General features: G+C 38.4%; 1 protein-coding gene and 1 long non-coding RNA gene across 11 annotated transcripts in view; one reads left to right on the top strand and one right to left on the bottom strand.

The window, feature by feature from the left end:
* The window catches only part of LOC144581587 (uncharacterized), an 81542-nt gene that overhangs the window by 32433 nt on the left and 22690 nt on the right, over nucleotides 1–26419 (top strand). For 5 of the 10 annotated variants that reach the window (XR_013532607.1, XR_013532608.1, XM_078365896.1 and 2 more), the window contains 2 exons: nucleotides 21234–21291; nucleotides 24843–24895. Coding sequence is in view for 5 of the 10 variants with exons in the window: in XM_078365896.1 (XP_078222022.1) it covers nucleotides 21234–21291; nucleotides 24843–24895 (111 nt within the window). In the remaining 5 variants the exon portion in view is untranslated. Of the gene's footprint in view, nucleotides 1–5046; nucleotides 5220–17497; nucleotides 17667–21233; nucleotides 21292–24842; nucleotides 24896–26419 lie in introns of those variants that run through there. The other 5 variants (XR_013532609.1, XM_078365901.1, XR_013532612.1 and 2 more) reach the window with 3 other exon arrangements.
* On the bottom strand, nucleotides 13723–16085 carry LOC144581588 (uncharacterized). The gene is made up of 2 exons (XR_013532616.1): nucleotides 15963–16085; nucleotides 13723–14365 (listed from the first exon to the last, which is right to left on the bottom strand). It is a non-coding gene; the product is annotated as an uncharacterized LOC144581588 (long non-coding RNA).

The raw sequence follows: 26419 nt of genomic DNA on the forward strand, positions 1-26419 counted from the left end.
CTCTAAAGAACTTTTAACATTTCTTGCAAGGCAAACCTATTGGCTATCCATTCCTTCCATTTCTGTTTGTCTGAGAAAGTCTATTTCTTCTTCACTTTTGAAATATAATTTTGCAGAATTCTAGGTTTTTTTTTTTTTAATTTAACACTTTGAGTATTTCACTCCATTCTCTTCCAGCTTGCATGGTTTCTGAGAAGTGGGGTGTAATTCTTATCTTTGCTTCTCTATAAGTCAGGCATTTTCCCCCACTATGGCTTCTGTCTTGAGTTTTGGTTCGTCTTTAGTTATTCTGTAGTTGAATAAGCTGAGGCATAGTTTTTTTGACATTTATCCTGTTTGGTGTTCTCTGAACTTCCTAGATCTGTGGTTTGGCATCTGATATTAATTTGGTAAAGGTCCCAATTATTATTATTTCAAATATTTTCTTTCCTTCCTTGCTTCTCTTTCTTGTATTCTCATTATGTGTGTGTTGTACCTTTCATATAGTTGTCCCACAGTTCTTGAATCTCCTGGGGTTTTTTTTTTTCAGCCTTATTTTCTCTTTACTTTTCAGTCTTGGCAGTTTCTATTGAGATATCCTCAAATTCAGAGATTCCTTCCTCAGCCATGTCCAATCTACCAGTAAGCTCATTAAAGGTATTCTGTAGTTCTGTGTTTTCGATCTCTAGCATTTCTTTTGGGATCTTTCTTAGAATTTCGCCTCTCTGCTTATGTTGCCCATCTGCATGCGTGGTGTGTACTTTACCCATTAAAGCCCTTAGCATCTTACAGTTGTTTTAAATTTCCAATTTGGTAATTCCAACATCCCTGCTATATCTGGGTCTGGTTCTGAGCCTTAACTCTGTTTCTTCACATTACGTTTTTCACCTTTTGGTATACTTTGTAGTTTTTTATTTTTTGATGTCATCTGAAATAAAGATAATTTACTTTTTGCTTTTCAAACTAAAGGTCTTTTTTTTTCTTGCATAATTTTCCTGGCATCACCAGAACAATGTTTAAAGGAAGTAATAAAAGTGAACATTCTTATCTGGTTCTCAATCTTCTGAAGAAAATGTTCAGTCTTTCATCATTAAAAGTGATGCTGAAGCAAGGCAGAGTGTCTCATGCCTGTAATTTCAGCACTTTGGGAGGCCGAGGCGGATGGATCAGTTGAGGTCAGGAGTTCAAGACTAGCCTGGTCAACATAGTGAAACCCCATCTCTACTAAAAATACAAAAATTAGCTGGGCAGTGGCGCAAGGGCCTGTAATCCTAGCTACGAGGGAGACTGAGGCAAGAGAATTGCTTGAGCCCAGGAGGCAGAGGTTGCAGTGAGACGAGATCATGCCATGGCACTCCAGTCTGAGAAACAGGGTGAGATAGAGTGAACCCTGTTTAAAAAAAAAAATTATGCTGGTCCTAGATTTGGAGTATTGATAGTTTGTGATTTTTAAGGAATTGGTCTATTTCTTCAAAGTTGTTGACTACATGAGCATGATGTTGTTATGTAGTGATATGGTTAGGTTTTGTGTCCCCACCCAAATCTCATCTTGAACTGTAGTCCCCGTAATACTCATAAACCCCACTTGTCAAGGGAAACACCAGGTAGAGGTAATTGAATCATGGGGGCAGTTTCCTCCTGATGTTATTGTGATAGTGAGTTGTCATGAGATATGATAGTTTCATAAGGGGCTCTTCTTCCTTCTCTTGGCACTTCTTCCTGCTGTCTTGTGAAGAAGGTGTGTTGCTTCCTCTTCACCCTCCCCCTTGACTATAAGTTTTCTGAGGCCTCCCAAGCCATGCTGAACTATGAGCCAATTAAACCTCTTTCCTGTATAAATTACCCAGCCTCAGGCAGTTCTTTATAACAGTATGAAAATGGACTAGTATATGTAGTATTTCTTTATCATCTTTTTCTGGCTGCAGGATCTGTAGTGATATCTTATTTTGTTCCTGCTATTGATAATTTTGTCTTCTTTTTAAAATTTTTATCAATATTGCTAGAGAATTATACATTTTATTGATTTTTTAAAACCAGACTCTTATTTTGTTGACTTTCTCTATCATTTTTCTGTTTCTTATTTCATTGATTTCTGCTCTTATTCATTATTTTCTTTCTTCTGCTGGCCTTGAGTTTGTTTTGATCTTCTTTTTCTAATTTCTTAGGGTGCGAACTTACTTTATTAATTTGAGATCTTTCCTCTTTTATAATCTAAGCATTAGAAATGTCAGTGCCGTAAGTTTCTCAGCATTGCTTTAACTGCATCCCACATATTTTGATATGTTGTAATTTTAATTACATTGAAATTCTTTGTTTTAAAAATGTTTGTTTGAACTCTGTCTTTGACCCAAGTGTCATTTAAAAGTCATTGCTTAATTTCTAAGCATTTTAAGAAAACTTTATCTTGTTACTGACTCCTGGTTTGATTCTGTTTTGGTTAGAAAACATTCTGTATGATTTTAATTGTAAAATATTTGTTGAGGTTTTGTGGCTTAGGAGATGGCCCTCCTTGGTGAATGTTCCATGGGCACTGGAAAAAAGTGTCTATTCTGTCATTGTTGGGTGGAAGCTTTTATATATCAATTAGATACTGCTGGCTAATTATATTGCTCAGTTATTCTATATCCTTGATGATTTTCTAGCTAATAATTTTCTCAGTTGCTAAGCAATCAAAAGCTCTTTAGTTTTAAAAAGAGGGTTTCTGGAAGAATCATCATCCTCAATAATAAACAGTCAAAGATCAATTTCAAAGCAACATGTGCTTTCTTTCCTTCTAGGAATGTCTCTGTTGTTTCCAAACTCAGGCTAGAATCAATTAGTGGTCACTCTCTCCTTTTGCAAACAACCCAAATTATTTTCTAGATTCTTTACTTTGGATGCAACTGAATAACCTTCCAACCTAACTTGTATTTATAGGTTGCTATTTTCTTCCCATATATTTACACAGTCTGCTAGTTATTCCCCATACTGCCAAATGTCTTCTGAAATAATCAGCTGTCAGAGGTGAGAAAAATCTGTTAACACATGATGTGTGGCATAGCACAGAGTTGTGATAAAAAAAAAAACTAGAGTATTAAAAATTCAAGCTGCCCTCTTTTAGCTAAGCTTTAAGCAAGTGCTAGTCATCTGCCCAAGGTCATTTGACTTTTGCCAGATTCTCCGTATTGTGAACACTCTTGCGATACTTCTTATGTGGCACCATCTAAAACTTTCTTGCATACTCTCTAGACATTTTACATGGAAGTGCTAAGTAAACTGTGCTTACTGTCTTGGATCCGTCGAGTCTCCTGGGCCAGAGCCCTGGGAATCCCTAGCTGGCGGTTTCTGTTATTGCATACATTGCACGTATCTCCTGTGGATTCTGCCTCCAAAATACCTTTCAAATTTCTCTCTTTCTCCTCATCTCCACCACCACTGGCTTGGTTCAGGCCCTCATCAAGATAATTCCGGTAGTATGCACACTGGTCCCACCTTGCTTTAATTCATCTCCACGTGGCTACTGTGAGCATAATCTAAATATAAATGAAATCGCATTTCTCCTTCTTAAAGTCCTTCTATAAATCTTCCCATAGGTACTGGAATCAAACTGAAGCAGTAAGTTAGCTGACAGATATTTACCTACCTCTCTGACTTCATTTCCACCAACCTCCCTTCTGTGCTTATTTGCAGCCACTCAACCTGCAATTACTTTAAGTTTATGTTGTTTAGTGTCCTATGCATTAGCAATTATTATTCCTTCTGTCTTACATACATTTTCTACTCATCCTGACCTAGGTCAGGCATCGTCCCCTCTAAGATGATTTTCTGGTGTGGGTTGGATGTTTCTCCCATGTTCCACAGCATCTTCTACACTATTCTCTCCATATGAGATACAGTATGGCATTGTGGTTTAAATTGCAGGCTCTGAAGCCAGAGTATGTGAGTGTAAGTCGCCTTTTTGTTTCTGTTTCCTTTGAGAGAGAGTCTTGCTCTCTTGCCCAGGCTGGAGTGCAGTGTGGCTTAATGTTGGCTCACTGCAACCTCCACCTCTTGGGCTCAAGCAATTCTCCTGCCTCAGCCTCCCAAGTAGCTGGGATTACAGGCCTATGCCACCATGCCCAGCTAATTTTTGTATTTTTAGTAGAGACAGGGTTTCCACATGTTGGCCACGCTGGTCTGAAACTCCTGACTTCAGGTGATCCACCCACCTCAGCCTCCTAAAGTGCTGGGATTACAGGTGTGAGCCACTGTGGCCCTGCCGTAAGTCACCTTTTTAAAATGACTGTGTGACCTCTGCAAGTTTTTTTAGCTTTTCTCATTCCTCAGTTTCCCTGTCTGTGAAGTGATAACAGTATCTGTCTAATGTGAATGCTTTGGTTTTTTTTTTTTTTTTCACCTGGGTGCAGGCGGGCTGAGGGTGAAAATGGCCTCAGCTGCTTTGGGTTTTATATTGAGGTGACAAACATGGAGTCCTTAGAATTATGCCTACATCAGAGTGGACATTCGATGCATATTAGCTGTTCCCAATAATTTATTTTTCAGTTTGCTGTTTCATAAGATCCTAAGCTTTCAAAAGAATGTAACTAGTCTTTGTTTTGTCAGCATGTAGTGCAAAGAAGGCATTCAATGCTTTGTGAATGCAGAAATGACGATAAGCACCATATGTTAGGTGTTCTTTTACATGGTGGTACTCTCCTATTCCCCAGTACTTTCTGACACATTTAGCTCATACAAGAACAAGCCAGCAGTGTGTACAGCAAGTCTTTAAACAATTATAGTAAATTATAGCATATATATTATATTATTTATTTCCAGAGCAAGTTTTCGTAACTTAGAGAAGGATAATATCTAAATTTGATAGAATTTTATTGTTTGGGTGATTTGTTTTGAAAAGTCAGCACTGTTCTTTCTTGTTGGTGTGTGGCATCTTCTATGACGCCGTGTGCCACTAGCTTCAAATTATGACAAAATCCACATATTGCTCATGTTGTTGGCATAGTGGAAAATTCTGTTTCCTATCTTGTTTGAATCTCTCACATATTTTTGCATTTTATACAATGTTTCAAAATCACATCCTGTGTCCAATAGGCTAAAAACAAGCAAGCTCCTGCCATCTCCCTGAGAAAAGGCTGCTAAATGGCACAAGATTTCATTTTCCAGCAACATCGTCTGGGAAATACACAAGACATTCATCTTCCTCCATTTCTAGATTAATGTGTTTTTATTTAATAAAACTAACCACATTGTGTAGCAGTCCATAATCTTCTGGATGTCTATATTAGAATTAGTTTTGACTCTGAATGATAGAAACTCAAAATAACAATGGCTTAAACAAGTTAAAAGTTTATTTCTCTCTTATGTAAACAGAAGCAGTTCTGAGCCAGAATGGCAGTTCAATCATCAGAGACCAAGGCTCTCTCCAGCAAGCTGCTCTGCCATCCTTAATACACAGGTTCAACTCCTAGTTTAAGAGAGCTGTTCCTTTCCAGCCTTCACATCCTCAGTCCAGCCAGCAGGAAAAGGAAAACACTGTGCTATTTAAGGACACTCCCTGTAAATTGCGTATGCATTCCCATTTATCAGAACTTGGTCACAGGGCCACACCCAGCTCAAAGGAAGTCTTGGAAATATAGTCCTTGTCCTGGGTGGCCATGTGCTCAGCTGAAAATTGTGGGTTCTGTTTCTGAGGAGGAATATATGTATATTGGATGATTACTACCAGTCTCTGCTACTTTGTCTTTGCCATTTAACTGTCTCAGCTTAATCGGGTTCAAAGTTAAAAAAATAGAGGGTAAAATGGCTCTATTGATAAAAAATATGTATTTGATCCTTCAGAAAGGGTCAAAATTAGGGTGTTAGCTAGTATGAGACTCCTTTTAAATGTTAGAAGCTATGTTAATTTTATGAATTGTCTCTAAAATTTTTTTAAAAATATTAATATTGTTATAGAAAATGTTTCTTATAAAGGAGCAATATAATAATAAACTGGCATATGACACCAAAGGCACAGGCAACAAAAGACAAAGTAGACAAACTGAGCTTCATCAAAATTAAAAGCTTGGTGCTTGGTGTATCAGTTGCTGGGCTCAGTGGCTCATGCTTGTAATCCCAGCACTTTGGGAGGCCGAGGTGGGAGGATCACTTGAGCCCAAGAGTTTGAGATCAGCCTGGACAGCACGACCAGACCCTGTCTCAAAAAAAAAAAAAAAAGATAAGAGTATCTGAGAAGGGAGTAATATCTAGAACATGTGCAGAACTCCAACTCAACAACAACAACAAAGAATCCAATTTTAAAAATGGGCAAAGGACTTGAGTAGACATTTCTCTAAAAAATATATATATAAATGGCCAAAAAGCACATGAGAAGATGCTCAACATCACTAATCACTAGAGAAATGCAAATAGAAGACCACAAGGAGATACTACTTTTCACCGATTAGAATAGGTATTATTAAAATAAAGCAGTAAATAAGTGTTGGCAAGGATGTGGAGGAACTGGAACTCTTGTGTGGTGCTGCTGGGAATGTAAAATGTTAAGATCTTGGTGGAAAACTGTATAGTGGTTCCTCTAAAAATTAAAAATAAAATTACCTTATGATCCAGCAATTTAACTTTTGAGTATATACCCAATAGAATTGAAAACAGGGTCTCAAATAGATATTTTACACTCATGTTCACAATAGCATTATTCACAATAGCTAAAAGGTGAGAGCAATCTAAATATCTATCAGTGGGTGAATAGATAATAAAAATATTATATCTACATATAATCAAGTATTATTCAGCATTAAAAAGAAAGAGAATTCTGAAGCATATTCTGATATAGAGAAGGCTTATAGACATTACGCTAAGTGAAACAAGTCTGTCACTAGAGGACGAGTACTGTCTTATTCCACTTATATGGGGTATCTACAGTAGTCAGATTCATAGAGACAAAAAGTAAAATGGTGGTTGCCGGAGGCTCAGGGGAGAGGAAGTGGAGAGATTTTGTTTAATGGGTATGGTTTAATTTTGGGAAGATGAAAGGGTTCTAGAGATGGATGATGGTAATAGTTGTATAATATGAACATATTCAATGCCACTGAACTATACTTTTAAAAATGGTAAAATGCTAAATTTTATGTAAATTTTATATTTTACCATTTTATATAAAAATATTTTATATTTTTATACACACACATTTATATAATCAGTCTTGAAATCATTTCTAGAGATTTTTTTTCCCAATAGTTTTGATCTTATTGTGAAATGTTATTTTTGAAAAAATTCTATAAAACATACACAAAACAGAGATAATAACATATGGAAAAGTTCCTAGTTCCCTTTACTTAATGTTAATGCCTCAGTTTATAATAAATATTTTCTGTGGATGATTAGACCATTGCCCCAATTGTTGAGTACCATTTGTATTTATCACCCTTATTCCAATGATTTGAAAAGCCAGCTATGAATTTTCGTATCTGTGAACTGAACTGAGCTAAAAAAGCTTTGGAAAACCTGACTTACTATAGATTCTGCAAAACTAGGAGCATTGTGCAGACCAAGAGTTGTCAAACTTTTCCCCAATAGTAAATAAACATTTTAGGCTTTGTGGACCACATTAGGCCTGTTGAATAGTTAAAAAAAAATTTTTTTTAAACATCCCTGTAAAAATGTAAAAACTCTTCTTAGCTAGTGGGGCCCTGCAGTAAATGGCTATAATTTGATGACCTCTGGAAGACCATGAAGCCCTTCTGCCTGCCACCAAGCCACAGTTAATAGGTAGATGTGGGCATATGATAAAGGCAGGCCAATCTTTAGAGTGCCGGCAACCTCTCTCTGGGCCTGACTCAAATAGTATGAGTGAAGTCTATGGGATTTATTTCCTGAAACTCTGATAAGGAAGCATGTAGCAGTAGTGGGTCCTAAGTGAGAGACAAGGGGGTGGTTATTCCCTATAATAGGCTCAGTTCCAATCCCACTGTATAAGTATAATAAACCACTTTTTTTTTGAGGGAATGTATGTGTTCCTTGTAACCAGAAGAACCAAAATTACTTTCATCCATTACAAATGTAAATTGATAGAAACAGAAGACAGCCTGATAATATTTAATAAAGTTGAATATGGGCACACTAGTGATCCAGCAATTCCGTGCTTAGTTTTCCTAAAAAATTATTGGACATGTGTACCAGAAGATACTTATAATAACATTCATAGCACTGTAGCGAAGGTCCACAGAGTCTCTTTCAACCTGATCAAATCCCAGCTCTGCTCCTTACACAGCTATGTGACCTCAGGCAAATTGCTTAGTTGTCTGTGCCCCATTTTTCTCACCTGTGGGGTGAGAGCAATTATTTTATCCTTACAGGGTTGTCATGGGGGTTAAATAAGTTGATATACATAGAGTGCTGGGCACAATCTGAATGCTATATTTTTAACTATTATTTCAACTCTCATTATTATAGCATCATTGTTCATAATAGCAAGAAACTGAAAACAAGTTAAACCTCTATCAGTAGAGCATGGGTGAAGAAATTGCAGTATGTCTATACTATAGCATAGGAGTGAAAAGAATGAACTAGAACCACGTATATCAATAGATACAAATCTTGGACGCATAATGTTCAAAGAAAAGTCCAGACACAGAAGAACACATATAGTATAGTCCCTATGCTATAACATAAGCAAAATTAAACATTTTCTTTAGAGACACACGCATAGGTAGCAATAACAAACAGTACAACCGTTCAAATTAAAAATGGGAAAGAAACAAAACTCAAGGTAGTGAACAGGTAGATGGGATTGGGAAAGAGCTTCAGAGACTTTTGTGAAGCTCATAAATTCATAAATTTGGTAATAAGTTCATGAGTGCTCTGTGTTATAAATGTGGGACAATTAACCTCAATGGACAAAATCTTCCTTTTTTTTTTTTTTGAAATGGAGTCTCGCAGTCTCGCCTAGGCTGGAGTGCAGTGGCGCGATCTCAGCTCACTGCAACCTCTGCCTCCCAGGTTCAAGCAATTCTCCTGACTCAGCCTCCCAAGTAGCTGGGATTATAGGCACCTGCCACCATGCCCAGCTAATATTTTGTATTATTTTTAGTAGAGATGAGGTTTCACCATGTTGGCCAGGCTGGTCTTGAACTCCTGACCTTGTGATTCACCTGCCTTGGCCTCCCAAAGTGCTGGGATTACAGGTGTGAGCTACCGCACCTGGCCCCAAATCTTTAAGAAATTTTCTTCAAGAAAATTTACATGGATATGAACTGAGCTGGTGAAAATCCAGGAAATAAGAGTTAAAACAAATAGTTTTAATAGTTAATATGCTCTATCAAGAATTCATTCAGGAATTAAATTGGTTGAATGGAACTTGCTCTATGAAATACTTTGATAAAAATTTATCAGTGCTAGTATACTTATTAGGATGTTTGTCTTAATAAATTCAGAGTTGAATATTTAGCTGAATATCATCCTGTGCATTGTTAACAATACCTTAACGGTACAACAGACATTGAATTTATGTAATGCGCTTTACACATTCATAGGAAAAACAAGGTTTTGACAGAAGTCTGGATAGGAAGCAGGTGTCAGGAAAACCTAAATGGCCAACTAGCTAAAATGCAAAATAGCAAGAAAGTATTCATCTCTAGAGGTAAGAGAAACAGGAAAATACCAAAAAATATATCATCAAGGCAGAAAACTAACAAAGATCTTTGGGACTCAAAGTTGACACTTGACCAAAGGGACCTCTTTTCATCTGCACATGGCACATACTGTAAGACTGACCACAGGCTCGGCTGTAAGGCAATTCTCAACAAATTCAAAACACCTGAACTCATGCTGACCACACACACAGACCATGAAGCAGTAAAAATAGACATCAATACTAAGAAGATCTCTCAAAACCATACAATAACAGGGAAATTAAGCAATCTGCTCCTGAGTGACTTTTGGATAAAGAATGAAATTAGGCAGAAATCAAGAAATTCTTTGAAACTAATGAAAACAAAAATACAACATACCAGAATCTCTGGGATATAGCTAAAGCAGTGTTAAGAGGAAGGTTCATAGTGCTAAATGCCTACATCAAAAAGTCAGAAAAATCTCTAACAACCTAACATCCAACCTAGAAGAGCTAGAAAAATAGAGAGCAAACCAACTCCAAACCTAGCAGAAGAAAAGAAATAACCCATCTTACAGATGAACCAAACAAAATTGAGATGAAAAAAGCTATACAAAAGATCAATGAAACCAAAAGTGGGTTTTTTGAAAGAATAAGATAGTAATAAAAAAGAAGATCCTAATAAACAGAATTAGAAATGACAAAGGTGACATTACTACTGAACCCATAGAAATACAAAAGAAACGGTGGCTCATGCCTGTAATCCCAGCACTTTGGGAGGCTGAGGTGGGTGGATCATGAGGTCAAGAGATTGAGACCCTCCTGGGCAACATGGTGAAACCCCGTCTCTACTAAAAATACAAAAAAAAAAAATTAGCTGGGCATGGTGGCGTGGGCCTGTAATCCCAGCTACTCAGGAGGTTGAGGCAGGAGAATTGCCTGAATCCAGGAGGTGGAGGTTGCGGTGAGCCGGGATCGTGCCATTGCACTCTAGCCTGGGTAACAAGAGTGAAACTCCATCTCAAAAAATAAAAGTAAAAAAGAGAGAGAAAGAAAGAAATACAAAAGAAAGCCCCTCAGAGACTACTATGAACACCTCTATGCACACAAATGAGAAAACCTAGAAAGGGATAAGATCTTACAAGCCCACAGCCTTCCAAGATTGAACCAAGAAGAAATTTAATGCCTAATAGACCAATCATGTGATCCAAAATTAAGTCATTAATAAAAAAATCTACCAACCAGAAAAATGCCCTTGGACCAGACAGATTCATAGCCAAATTCTACCAGATATATAAAGAAGACCTGGTAGGCCAGGCACAGTTACTCATGCCTGTAATCCCAGTACTTCTGGAGGCTTAGGTGGGTGGATTGTTTAAGGACAGGGGTTCAAGACTGACCTGGCAAACATGGTGAGACCCTGTCTCTACAAAAAGTACAAAAATTCACCAGATGTGATGGTATATGCCGATAATCCCAGCTACTTGGGTGGCTGAGGTGGAAGATCACTTGAGCCCAGGAAGTCAAGGCTGTAGTGAGCCATGATCACACCACTGCACTCTACCCCGGGCAACAGAGTGAGACACTATAAGAAAACAAAGCAAAACAAAAGAACAGCTGGTATTAATTCTACCAAAACTATTTCAAAAAATTGAGGAGGAAAGACTCTTTCTTAACTAATTTAATGAGGCCAGCATCATTCTAATACCAAAACCTGGCAGAAACATAATGAAGAAAACTTTAGGCCAATATCCCTGATGAACATAGATGCAAAAATCCTCAACAAAATACAAGCAAATCAAATCCAGCAACACATCAAAAAGCTAATCCACCTTAATCAAATAGGCTTTATCCCTGGGATGCAAGGTTGGTTCAATATATGCAAACCAATTAATGCAATTCATCACAAAAAGAGAACTAAAAACAAAAACCACCTAATCATCCCAATAGATGCAGAAAAGGCTTTTGATGAAATTCAATACCTGCTCATGTTAAAAATCCTCAACAAACTAGGCATCAAAGGAACGTACCTCGAAATAATAAGGGCCATATATGACAAACTCATAGTCAACATCATACTGAATGGGCAAAAGCTGGAAGCATTTCCCTTGAGAAACAAAATAAGGATGCTCACTCTCACCACTCCTATTCAACATAGTACTGGAAGTCCTAGGCAGAGCAATCAGGCAAGAGAAGAAAATAAAAGGCAATGAAATAGGAGAAGAGGAAGTCAAACTATCTCTCTTCGGTAATGATATGATTCTATACCTAGGAAACCCCATAGTCTCTGCACAAAAGCTCATAGAACTGATAATTTTAGTAAAGTTTCAGGATACATAATCAATGTACAAAAATCAGTAGCATTTCTATATACCAATAACATCCAAGCTGAGAGCCAAATCAAGAATAAAATCTTATTCATAATCACCACAAAAAGAATCAAATGCATAGAAATACAGCTAACCAGGGAGGTGAAATATCTCTACAACAAGAATTACAGTAAAACACTGTTGAAAAAAATCAGAGATGACACAAGCAAATAGAAAAATATTCCATACTAATGGATACGAAGAATCAATATTGTTAAAATAGCCATAACTACCCAAAGCAATTTACACATTTGATGCTATTCCTATCAAACTACCAGTGACATTCTTCATAGAAATAGAAAAAAGATTCTAAAATTCATATGGAACCAAAAATAAGCCCTAATAGCCAAAGCAATTCTAAGCAAAAGGAACAAATCTGGAGGCAATCTGACTTCAAACAGCACTACAAAGCTACAGTAACTGAAACTGCATGGTACTGGTATAAAAATACACACATAGACCAATGAAGCATGTTAAATAACTCAGAAATAAAGCCACACATCTACAATCATCAGATATTTGACAAAGTCAACAACAAGCAATGGGGAAAGGATTCCCTAATCAATAAATGCTGCTCAATAAGTGGCTAGGGATATGCAGAAGACTGAAATTGGACCCATACCTCTCACCATATACAGAAATCAACTCAAGATGGGTTAAAGACTTAAGCAGAGAACCCAAAACTATAAAGACCCTAGCAGGGAGAACCTAAGAAATACTATTCTGGACATAGACCTTGGCAAAGATCTTATGACAAAGGCTCTAAAAACAATTGCGACAAAACAAAAAATTGATAAATGGGACATAACTAAAGATCTGGGGCACAGCAAAAGAAATTATCAATGAGGTAAACAGACAATCTACAGAAGGGGAGAAAATTTTTGCGAACTAAACATATGACAAAGGTTTAATATCCAGAATCTACAAGGAATTTAAACAAGCAAAAAAGAAACCACCTTATTAAAAAAATGGGCAAAGATCATGAACAGACACTTCTCAAAAGAAGACATACATGTAACGAACAAGCATATGAATAAATGCTCAAAATCATTAATCATTAGAGAAATGCAAATCAAAACTACAATGAGATATTATCTCACACTCATCAGAATGGCTATTCTTAAAAAGGCAAAAAATAATAGATATTGGCAAGGTTGTGGAGATAAGAGAATACTCATACACTCCTGGTAGGAATGCAAATTAGTTCAGCCACTGTGGAAAACAGTTCAGTGATTTCTCAAAGAACTTAAAACAGAATTACCAGTAGATCCAGCAATCCCATTACTGGATATATACTCAGAGGAATATGAATTATTCTATCATAAAGACACACATACATGCATACTTATTCCACCACTTTTGCCCCTCAACAATGGACTGGATAAAGAAAATGTGGTACATATACACCATGGAATGCTATACAGCCATAATAAAATGAAATCATGTCCTTTGCAGCAACATGATGCAGCTAGAGGCCATTATCCTAAGTGAATTAATGCAGGAACAGAAATCCAAATACTGCATGTTCTTATAAATGGGTGCTAAATATTGAGTACACATGGACACAAAGACAGGAACAACAGACACCGAGACTTACTTGAGAGTGAAGGGTGGGTGGAGGGTGAGAGTAAAAAACTACGTATTGGGTACTACACTCACTATACGAGTGATGAAATCATTTGTATACCAAACCTCAGTAACACACAACTTATCCATGTAACAAACCTGCACATGTATGCCCGGAACCTTAAATAAAAGGTGGCGGAAAGATAAATAAATAAAGAAAAATGAATTCAATGTTGAGGTGATTATTTGGATGATAGGCTTGATCAATTAAGCTGGCACATGCAGTTTAGGAGTAGACATATCTGTAGACCCCCTTCACTTCCAAAAACCACTGCATAGTTAGCTGTTTTCTCAGGCAACAGCAAATACACTGCCTTCAGGTATCTTCAGGGGTGAGAGTACAGCAATTTCTGATATACGTCAGCCTGTAAGCTTTCATGACAATGTGTTGCACGATGAAGTTGATCAGAGCATTCATGAGGTACAAGGTGCGAGATGATATGCCTCTACGGGGCACCACTTCCTTTAGGACCCTGTTTATGCCAAATGAATAATTTCTGTGGCCAAAATCAATGCTGGAATGTGCTTTCTTTGCTTTCTTTCTGGAGGTTGGGATTTGATGTCTTTTGGAGTACTTGTGCTTTTTGGTTCTGGATTTAGCCATTGTGGATGTTGTTCCTCTGATCAGTTACAAATGGAGAGAAGGGCCCAAGACTAGGTAGGAGTGCTCATATTTATAGTGACATGTCACAGTCAGACTTCAGAGGCTTCCCTCTGATTGGAAATTACTTTTCCTATGTCACAATCACCTAGCAATAGCATTGATTTGTTGTTAAGTTCAAATCTTGTTCTTGGCCAGCCTGAAGCTTTCCTAAGAAGGAGGATTGAGACTGATTTTAGGGCAAAAAGAGGCGTGCTCATTCTTTCAACTTTGTTTCTTAGCAATTCACAAGCACAATATATACAATATCCTCAGAATTGCAAAATCCCATCAAACTGAGAGGGTTAGTGAAAGGGAAGGAAAGTTGCCATAGGCCTTGTCTCAGGGCCACTGTGTTCATAAAAGCATTCAGAAATTCATTTTATGAGCAAATGAATAAGTAAATAAGCCACTAAAGTCTCAAAATGACTATTTTATAAAAAATATGTACGGCTAATCTGGTTTTAAGAATTGTGACTATTACTTTAAAAATGAAGCTTAAGCTTTTATCTGGACTCCAACTCCTCAGGAGCAAACATGTACAACTGAAGAATAAAACAAAAACTCCCCTATTTTATTGCTAAAATATGGACTGTGTTTGTTAACCTTTTATAATGACATTAATTTTATTCTTGCAAATTTCACAGATTTCATTACACGGTCTGCGTTTACTTGACATTGTAGTTCTCTTATTAACTGAAAGATGTTTGTAGGGTCACTCTTGACCATGTGCTTCAATGCAGCAAATTACCACGGCTTGTGTATGCCTATGTAACAAACCTACATGTTCTGCACATGTACCCCAGAACTTAAAGTATAATTTAAAAAATATTTCATTGCTTTCTTAATTAAATGTACCCCTGAATAAAAGAAAAAGACATGCAACTAACTATAAAAATAATAGGCTGGGGGCCATGGCTCACACCTGCAGTCCAAGCACCTCGGTAGGCTAAGGAGAGATGATTGCTTGAGCCCAGGAGTTCAAGACCAGCCTGGGCAACATAGAAAATCCCATCTCTACAAAATATATAAAAATTTTCAGGGTGTGGTGGTGCACACCTGTAGTCCCTCTACTTGGGAAGCTGAGGGTGTGGGGAGGATCACCTAAGCCTGATAATTCAAGGCTATGGTGAGCTGTGATCATACCACTGCACTCCAGCCTGGGAAATACAGTGAGACCGTGTTTCCAAAAAAACCAAAAAACAATATACAAGCATTTCAATTATTCGCAATTGCCACAACTCTTAATGCTGTCACTAAATGTCCTTCACTAGGAGCTTCTTCACAGATGAGGTAGAATGGCTTATGTGTAATTTCTGGAATGTTACCTTAATTTCTCCCCTTTCTCTCCCACTCAAGAAAGTAAATCTGAAATGAGGTAAGAATAATGTTATTATTGCGATACTTTGAACAAGCTCTGACTTCTGAAGACAACAGACATCATTTGTAAATAGCCACAGCCTATTATAAGTAATACATCTCAGACTGTGCTCATTACACTGAGAGAAGGCTGCTGCTTCCAGGGATGCTTGGGAGTGATGGATTTTTAGTCAGCTCTTGCTAATTTTGCTTTCAAATTTCTCTAGATATAATTACTTAGTTTGCTTAATTATAGCATAGCTTTTATTTGCTACCGTTTAGACTTAACTATTAGGTGGAGAACATTTTTCCCTCTTCTTCCACATATCCATGTTAAAGAGCTTCCACAAACGTAACAAACCTGCTCTCTTTCTGCATCAGTCACTCCTCCTTGAAACAAATGACTTACCTGATGGGAGGTGAAGATAGGACAGCCTTGCAGACCTCACCCCTTTTAGGATCCTCCCTGGGATCTGACTGTGGGGAGCTCTGTCACTGGGAAGGGGTCACTATTTGCCAGCTGCCCATGACTGAGTAGGTCCTTCTGCTTAACCCTTTGGTGTTATATCATAAGCTTATTGTTGCATCACACCTAAAGGCTGTTCTCCAAATAGCTTGTCAGTAATGAAGCTGAGGTTTTGATCTCCATCTTTCTGGTTCCTTTGGCTCTTTCAATTGGTTCTATGCTTGAGTGAAGAGAATGAAGGATGCAAAGTATTACAGTAGCTAAAAAAAAAAAAAAAAGAGTTTTTAAAGCCCAAATGATAAGCTGTATGCTAAAATACTAAATGACCAGAAAGTCCAGAAAATGAGGAATACTTGTTTTATACAATTTCTGGCTAATGTAGGATTTCAAATTTCCTTCTAAAATTCAATGAATTATTCTAAAATATGTATGAGTTCACCACTGATAGGCAGTTTTTTTTTTTCTTTTCCTTCTCACTTCCTCCTCCTCCAGACAGATTGGGACAAAGGATAAACAAATTTTTGCATGATGGCCTGCAGGAGATGCCCACAATATGATTAATCCAGGCAGTACAGCAAGTCTGTTTACTTTGCATCTATCACACCCTGAGAATGGACAGTGTAAGAACTTCTGTCCTTTCTCCCCTTCCCCTCTGCCTCTATCCCAAGATCATAGCATTAGAATGAAGCCTGGTGTCCTTTAGCAGGAGACACAGTGGATGAAAAGGACTGATGACCAGTATACCAGAGGTCCTGGGTCTCCAAGCTGTTTAAAAGTAGCTGGAGTCTGAAGTCAAAAACTGTTTCCTGAATTTTCCAGGCTCTTGATTTGTGCTCCATCATATTATGTCTATATAGGACATGGACTATATTGTATCCTCCTTTCCGTGATTAAGTAGGTAAAGTATTGGAGTTATAGTAGCTTATTCTTTCATTGATGACTCAGGATCTTGTAATGATTCAAGGTCATAAACAAGACCCATGATTATCTGACAATAATATAACTGTGGTAGAGGTGATATTAACTCACAGCAGAAAGCATGCACTGAGAGGGATGAGTGTACTCTGGGTACATTTTCATAGCCACAGTATTAGTTTTCTATTGCTTTAACAAATCAGCACAAATCTAGCAGCTTGAAACAACACAAATCTACTATCTTACAATTCTGGCCTCTCACTGGGCTAAAATCAAGATACGGACTGGGTCGCTATCCTTTCTGGAGGCTCCATGGGAGAGTCTGTTTTCTTGCTTTTTCCAGCTTCTAGAGGCCACTTGTGTTCCTTAGCTTTTCCTCTGTCTTCCAAGCTAGCAGTAGTGGGTGGAGCCTTTCACACACTGCATCACTCTGACCCTGACTCTCCTGCCTCCCTCTTTTGCTTAGAAGGACCCTTGTGATTACATTGGGCCCACCCTGATAATCCAGGATAATCTCCCTGTTTCAAGGTCTTTAGCTTAAGCACATCTGCAAAGTCCCTTTTGCCATGCAATGGAACTTGTTCATTGGTTCCAGGTTTGAGACATGGATGTCTTTCAGGGGACATTATTTTGCCCACCACAGCCATCATCAACAGAATGGGATTGTTATAGAAGATCTGGGTCACTGATGGTAAAGTAGTCAGAGATGAAAAATACTGTCCTTCATAGCAGGTGACCGGAAATATATATGTATAGATATACATAGATATCTCTCTCTATAGATATGTCTGTTTGTCTATCTATCTATCTATCTATCTATCTATCTATCTATCTATCTATCATCTATCTATCTATATCTATCTATCTATATTTTTGAGACGGAGCCTCGCTCTGTTGTCTGGGCTGGAATGCAGTGGCATTCACAGCTCACTGTAACCTCCCCCTCCTAGGTTCAAGCAATTCTCTGCCTCAGTCCCTGGAGTAGCTGGGATTACAGGCACCTGCCACCATGCCTGGCTAATTTTTGTATTTTTAGTAGAGACAGGGTTTCACCATCTTGGCCAGGTTGGTCTCGAACTCCTGACCTCATGATTCTTCTGCCACGGCCTCCCACAGTGCTGGGATTACAGGCATGAGCCACTGCACCCAGCCGAAAAATTTATTTTAAAAATACTTTCTATATATGGGTTTTCTTGTCACTTACTTATTTTTCTTCTAAATAATATAGTTGTCTTGGATTTTTACCTTCTGTGCTGTGTATTTACATTATAATTCCAAAAATATGCTTAGTAAAACATTTTACCCTTGAAAGCAGGAGGATGACAGTAGAGGTGAGATATTTCTTCTTCTTTTTTTAATTTGAGATGGAGTCTTGCTCTGTTGCCCAGGCTGGAGTGCAGTGGCTCGAACTCAGCTTACTGCAACCTCCGCCTCCTGGTTCAAGCAATTCTCCTGCCTCAGTGTCCCAAGTAGCTGGGATTACAGGTACCTGCCACCATGCCCAGCTAATTTTTGTGTTTTTAGTAGAGATGGGGTTTCACCATGTTGGCCAAGCTGGTCTTGAGCTCCTGACCTCATGATCCACCCACGTTGGCCTCCCAAAGTTCTGGAATTACAGGCAAGATATTTCTTCTTTTCTTTCTTACTTCTCTGCTTCTCACGTTCCCGTTTCCATTCCTTCTTTCCTGCTTCTCTCTTTTTTACAAGTATTTATCTGATGCCAACCATGTGCCAGGCACTGCATGAGTTACACTGTGCAGATACAGAGATGAAGAAGGTATAATTTCCACTCTTAAAAAGCTCACAGTTTATTGAGGTAGGCAGCCATGGAAATAACTGATTATTATGAACAAAGAGATAAAGACTATGCCAAGCATCGATAGGGTGTAAGCAAGGGGAGAGGGAGAGAGGGTGGTTCCTAGATCACTTGGCCTATTAGGCAGGCCTCTAAGAGGAGGAGTTACTGTGTTAGTTTCGTCTTGAAGGACACAGATGTTATTCAGGCAGATAAGGTTGGTGGCGAGGGAGGGGGAAGAGTGTGGGGGCCCTGCAAATGAAGTACTTGCAGGAAAAAACTTAATGTTTTTGCTTGTTTGTGCATGAGGATGGGAGACCCACAGTCTGGAAGAGGCAATGTGGAGCCCGCGATTGGCTGTTTCATCTTGTCTGGCAGTACTGGGGTATGGGAGGATGTGGAATCTCCAGAAAGGGGTGCAGGAAGCATATTTGCCAGGAGAGAATCTAGGTTCCAGTTAAGGCAGTGGTTCTTTAGACTGGGGACATTCTGGAAACACCTAGGGATGTTAAACAAACAAAACCAAAACAATAGAACAGCCATGCCAGGGCTAGACCAAGGCTACCTAAATCAGATTCTGCAGGGGCCAGGTTCAGGCTTTTTTTTTTTTTTTTTTTTTTAAGTTTTCCAGGTGCTTTTAATGTGCAACCAGGGTTGAGAATCACTGAGCTAAGAAAATATTTGAAGGTGTTGGGGAGTTTTAAATTTTTTTCTCAAACACAGAGGAAAAGGGTGAAGAGGGAGGGAAAAGAAGAAGGATAGGAGGTGAGCAGATGTGAGGGCAGATGAGTGGAAGCATGGCCTCTGTGGGCGACACATGTTCTCTGATCACGGACTCCCAGCACTGAGACGTGAAGAGAAGCGGACTTTGCTGTAAACTTGTTCCTGTGCTAATATTATAGACTGAAGCAATCTGAAAAATTCTTTGAGCATTTGACAAGAAAGAGATCTAGAAGAACTGAGAAGGGCTATCTGAGGAGGGAGGAACCAGGCTGGTGTCCTCTTTGCTAGGGAGACCAGTTTAGCTTTTGCCTGTCTTGTACTTCCATGCTTGGAAATAAAACAACAATGTTCCATGTTCCCCTTTCCCGACTTGTTGACAGTTTTCTGGCCTAGGTCATTTCTCTGTGACTTCTCCCTCTTGCTGCATTCCTAAGGCTGATGCTCCTAACCTTGCCAGTTCAGAGCCTTCTCTCCCACACCTGAGTCACCCATGTCCTGCTTTTGTTCTCAGGTGACCTGAGAGAGAGTTGCGGGAGGATTAGATTAGCTTTGTGCAGAGTAAGAACATCATAATAAAGGAATTAGCCTTGAGAGTAGGTTGAAGGTTGTCAAATCCTGGATGAGGTTCCAGAGAAGTCTGACGTTCTTTAGCAGAAACAGGAACTGTATTGGGACAACAGAGAGAAGAAAAACTCTAATTTTGTTTTGAGCTCTCATTCAATTATTGTAGTAAAACATCAATAAACTAAAAAGCAATTAAACCCCCCTGAATCAATACATTTATCACTGTAAGTGGATTTTTCTCTTACTATGCTAAGAGCGTCCTTGTTCGGCACATGGAATTGGCATCGAAGTTGTCCAAGATCACATGCCTGCCAAGTGTGGAGCCAGGAGGTAAATGAGGCCTGTCAGACATCTAAGCTGGAGCTCTTAATCACTATACTACACTGCTTCCCATTCATTGGCCCAAAAGGGAGGATGTTCTAAGCAGGCAGAAAAGAATAAATAACAACAGTGAGGCATGAAATCACAAGCTACATTCAAGAACTAGTGAAAAATTATTTTGCTAAGAGTAGAGACAGTGCATGTGGAGAGAGATGGTTAGAAAGGTATGGTGGGCTCAATTTATAATGTCTTAATTGTAGTCTAAGGTATTAAAATTATTCTATAGGTATTTGAGAATCACCAAGAATTGGAAACATGTATATAATTGGCTTAAAGTGGTGTTTTGAGAGGGTCAATGTGGAGCAGGTGCAGGAGGGAGTGGAAGAAATGAGGTTAGAGAGTCCAGCAATGCTATTTATTGTGTAGAGGCCCGGGAGGGCAAAATAGAGGCCTGGACTGGAGGCAATGGGAATGAGAAGGAGGAATCATCTCTGAAAGAACTGGTGAAGTGTGATGATTAATTTACAGCTTGAAACTAAAAAGAAGGAAGGCTCTCATAAAATGCTGACATGTACTGAGCACTGACGGTGTGTCTAGGCAATGTTCTGCGTACTTTCCAGGTATCAGTTGGTTCTCACAACAACCCTATGACACAGGTACTATCATTAGCATCTCCTGTTCCCAGGTGAGGAAACTAAGTGGGCCTCAGCTCACATAGCTCACATAGCTGAGGCCCACTATGTGATCATACATAGTAGCAGAGCTGGGATTCAGAGCCAAGCACCTTGGTTGCAGGCCCCCTGCTCTTTACTCTCAGACATCCTGCTTCTCCATGGGCTCTTAGGTATGTAGTGCTCTACCTGTGCTTAATCATTGTGTCTCTTTCATCTCCACAGGCTTCGAGGCAAGCAGGGAGCACTTCTGCCTCACGGCTATAAATGTGGCTGTCGCCAAGTAAGTGTCAGAATCAAGAGTTGAACCCAAATCTTCTAACTCCGTCTCCAGGGCCCTGGGCAAACCTTCATGCTCAAGACTACAAGGAAAAAAGAAAAAGAAAAAAAAAAGCTTCATGAACCCAAATAGTACACTGAGGGCAATGGAAAAGATATGATTTTAGGATTTAGGATGAAAAATCTGATTTTAAGCAACTTTAGGAGTATGCTTTTCTTTATGTTCAGTAGAATCCCTGAGGCTGTGGCCTATATAAAGGGAAAATAATTTATTTTCTCAACAAAAAAGAAGATTCTCACAGCCATCATGTAAGTTTACATTCTAGATGAGTCAGAAGGAAACCCACACCTTTAGCTAGAAGGAAAAGATGATTGATTCTAAATTGAGAAGAAAGGATTTAAGGAAGGGAGACCATGCTCAGAGAATCCTAATACGGTTTTAAAAGTATGTAACCCCTTCAGTTGTCCTGCAATGCCCTTTTAAGCTGATTTACACATTAAGAAACCAGAAAGACAAATATATTAGACATCATAAAATTGGAGGCTAATAAGCATAATAAGGAAATTATGTTCATTGCAAAACAGCCAACTAGGAACCAGGGACTGCCAAGCGTCTTTCTTTAAGTACATGGGAATATTTTCCAGTCTAAGTGATAGAATAAAGTCCTGCCTTGGTTATACTCAATTAACAAAATCCAGTATTGAGTTTAGTAAAATCTAGAGATCTAAATATACTGTCTCTTCATGGCCTGATGAAAGAAAAGAATTCTCTAAGAAACTCATTCCGAAGACATTCATGCCAAGGCTAGTTCCCAATGTTCTTGTGCTGAGTTCTATTTGAAGACCATCTTTCAATGTAATACAGTCTTTCTCTTGGTTTTCCAGTCTCTCTGGGCAAAGCTGTGCTGCTAGAGTAGAGACCTCTTAGAGGAATGCTGGGCTGAGTGAGGTCAATTCACTTAGAGTGTGCTGGAGGCTGCCATCTGGGGACATAATCTCTCTGGTCTGTTGTTTACTGAAATCACCATTTATGTTTAACATCTGCAGAGTACTTTCTACTTTCCAACATGTTGAGTTGATCAGTTGAAGGAATAATACTATACCCTGTAGTAGGCCTTGCCAGTTTCCCTGATGAAACCCCATCTCCTCTCTCTTGTATAAAAATTATATATTTTTTTTCACAGAGAAGGGTTTAGGGGACATCTGCTTACATGAGTCTGTCTAGGATCCACAGAATAGTGTAACCAAGAGTCTCAGGACAACAGAACACCTTAGAAGTGCTTATTTTTTCCCCCAGCTATACAGATGAGGCAAGTTGTGTTATAATTGAGGACTCTAAAATAACACTGTGGTTCTTCTCTGAATGGTATTTCCAATAGAGCAGGTTGGAGAAATGTCTTGCCTTCAGGGCATTTTATCTTCACTATTGAGAATCTCATCACCTTGAAGAAGTCAAGACCATACAACACAAATAATTTTTAAAATACAATTTCCTTAATAATCCTTTGATATAAGCAGGCTAACCCTACTGCTTTACAGGTGAAATTCAGAGAAATTAAGCTCCTTACTTCAAAGATGCATACCCCAGAAATGTGGTAAAACTGAGCCTAGAACTAGGTTTCTTTACACTGCATTGTGCTGCTGGAATCAAAGCACATACCTACCTCTGCTGCCTTAATGGAGTTGGTGGTTTTCAGGTGGTTTTTAGTAGTGTTTGTTACAAAGTCACTGGGGTTCTGCAGGTCCTTCATTCGTGTAAGAATCTGTGATTCCAGTACTTAGGAAAATACCAACTTACATGCCTCACTGAGACTCATGAACTATTTCCTTTTCAAAATGCTCTTCTTCTACCTGTCACCTTATTATTTGGTGTACCGCTTTGCCATCTACATTGACTGCAATTTTAACAAAAAGAGAAAAAACTATTATAAAAAGCATTGTGGAAGTAGTCAAAATTGGCCTATTTTCTGTGTGGGCCTTTCTTCTGCCTCCTCACCTCCACTACAGCTCCTACTCCTAACAACCCAGATCACCCACTTAACAATTGAATTTCTCTATATTTTCTCTCTTCACTCGAGTAGGATTTTAAGGCACTGAGAGGTAAAAACAGATTATGAGATGAGCTCAAATTCTGGATCTGCCACTGATGTTTAAGCTGCATGTCTTTGTGCATACCCATCCTCAATCAGTGTTTTCTCTACTTTTACGAAATTCTCTAATGGAAGAGAGGACTTAAATTCCTAGAACGATAGGAAATAGGAGCTCCTGAGGGAACACCTTAGTCATTATTATATTCCTAGTGGTAGCACAATTACTTATATCTACTGGTGTTCAAAAAGTAATTCTGAATGAATGAATAGGGCCCTCCCAGAGCAGTTGGCCAGCCACATCTCAATCTTTCACATTGCAGGGAACTGCAGGGAACAAACATTTGTGAATGCTGTTGTGCGGGTGCTTTATAGATGTAATCTCATTTAATCCTCATAATAGCTCTATGAAGTAGGTTTCATGAGTGCTGTGTTCCAGTGAGGGAAGTGAGGATCATAGATACAGGTGAAGGAATGTGCTCAAAATCCTGTAGTCAGTTATAGGACTGGAATTGGAACTTCATTCTGCTCACCCTAGAAGCCCATGTTTTCTGATACACTGAGCTACTTACTTCTGAAGGACCATAAGTTTTGTCTCTAGAAATTACCTTATTTTATTCCACTCTCTTCCATGCATTCAGAAGGAACACTGAATACCATCATATTAACATATTTAGATGTTTTCTTTTGGGCTCAGTTCAAAGTTTTCTTTTTTTCCCTTTGGCTATTTGTCTACTTTCTTACCTATGATGTAAGTATTTCACAAAATGCTCCTTAAGTTAAAAACCCAATATAACAATATCAGGAGCAAATTTAGAGAAAAGATGTCACATGACTTAAGACAGTTATATTTAGCACTGCTTATAATACTATAAAAATATTTTTGTGGAATAGCTCTCACTACAGAAGTTTTTGAAATGCTTAATAAAGAGTTGAGGTTATTACTGACTTTCTAGCATGCAAGCATCCTCCACCTTTTGTAATTGTTAGTCCCCTCCATGGTTTAGTGACTCCATGGCTAAGCTGGGTCCACTGTGCATCCAGACCCTCAGACATCCTCAGGTGTTAGATCTGCCACAGGAAGCAATGAGATGTGAGATGTGTTGGCTTTCTGACTGAAGATGCCTTGTGCCACGCCAAAATTTAACTAGTCCAATATTACTTAATCATGCATACTTTAGAATATCAATAAAGATTCTAAATGGGTGCACAAACCCAGGAACAGGAAGGAGCAACCTAAAGCTCTGGAGGTATTTTTCATGACAAAATGTTAGAAGCTAAACATTAAGACATTTACCTAATTTTGCTTCATATTATACATGTTTTGTATTCTCTACTAGACTTAAGTGACTTGATAAAAAAGAATGCTTTTGTATTTCCCACTGCTCTTATTAAAGTGCCTTTTAAACAACATTTTTTCAATATACAAATATTTTTCCTATTTATTTTCCTATTTCTTATATTACAGCTTGCTAAATGCTTCATTGTTTCATTTCGGCCTTCATCAGCAGTGGGAAGAAGGTATTTTTTTCCTTAAATTAGTGGTTTCATGTTTATACCTATTATATTTATCCTTTCCGATTTCTTACATTCTTATTTTAAAATTTTGATTTCCTATTTCTTATGGAAAATGGGATAACTCTTTTATCTTTCCTAAGTAGCCAACATAAACTCATATTTTTCTTAGTTGATTTCTATAGAATCAACTAGCTTATTAGAACCAAGGTAATTTTACTTAGAGTAATAAGATAAAGTTCTAAAAGGAAAAGATACTATGTGGATCTCAATTTTCTTAGCTATGATATAAATAAAAAATAAACGTGGACTCATGATGCCCTGAATTAATAGAATAATAATTTGCTGGAGACCAGGAGAAAGCATTCTTTAGGGGAGATGACCACTATCTTCTCGGAGCAGCTCCTGCTAGTGAAAGTGATGGCCACAGTCCTTAGACACAATAATCTTTGGTGATAAGATCACATCACTTTCTTTTTAACTGAGCAAAAATCACTAAAGTTGTTGAGTAATTCATGTAAACAAAGAGAAACAAATTATTGAGTACCTACTATGAGCTAAGCACCCTGCTAAGTGATTCATTGTTTCATTTTGGCCTCTCAGCAGCAATGTGACAAAGACATTTTTTCCTTAAATTAGTGGTTTCATGGTTATCCTTACAATTATATTCACTCACTTATATTCCGACATACCTCCTCGAATAAGAAAAAAGTAGGGTAAGGCTCCAGATTTTCCATAGGAGGTTGTCCAGAAGTTCAGACACTCACATGGGATTGTGCTGGCCATGGGAATGGCATCTATGTATATCTTGGTAGAAAGGAAAAAAGATTGAGAATGGCTGGACTGCAACTTGAAATGTCACCCTAGACAGAATATCCTATCACTGGGGAAATAATATTTTTATTTTTAAAGTTGTATATTAATCTAAGGTACACTAAAAAAGTGAACAGCACATCCTCAAGTTATAATTTCTCACGTTATGACTTAGGACAAGTATAAACAAAAACCCAGGATGATTTACTTACAGTGTAAAGGCAAATATTAAGTAATTAATGGTGATATGAATGGATGATATGCAGATATGACAAAACCTTGGAGGTGATATGTGATCAACTAGCATTTGGAAAACCAGGGTGGTGCCTGGCCTGCGGTCTGGAGCTCTGTGTTAATCTTCATTGAATAGCATTCACTCACCTTCTAGAACTCAAAGAATCTTCCCTGGGGTGACTTTAGGCACTCTAGATTGGAGTGTTTAAGAGTGGAATAGGGGAGGCAGATCCAAGATGGCTGAATAGGAACAGCTTGGGAGTGTAGTTCCCAGCAAGAATACTGCAGAGTGATCACTGCATTTCCAAACGAGTTATTACTGCCCACAGACCAGGAGATTCCTGGGCTGAAAAGCATCACAAGTTTCCAGCATGGCTGTTTCAGCTGGTGCAGCAGGTCTCTGCACAAAAACACACACAAATCTAGGTGGCAATTTCAACTGGTGCCTGGAATGCCTGGGAGACAGAGCCAACCATTCAACTG

The sequence above is a fragment of the Callithrix jacchus genome, chromosome 2 (genome assembly GCF_049354715.1).
Source record: "Callithrix jacchus isolate 240 chromosome 2, calJac240_pri, whole genome shotgun sequence".
Taxonomy (NCBI): Eukaryota; Metazoa; Chordata; class Mammalia; order Primates; family Cebidae; genus Callithrix; species Callithrix jacchus.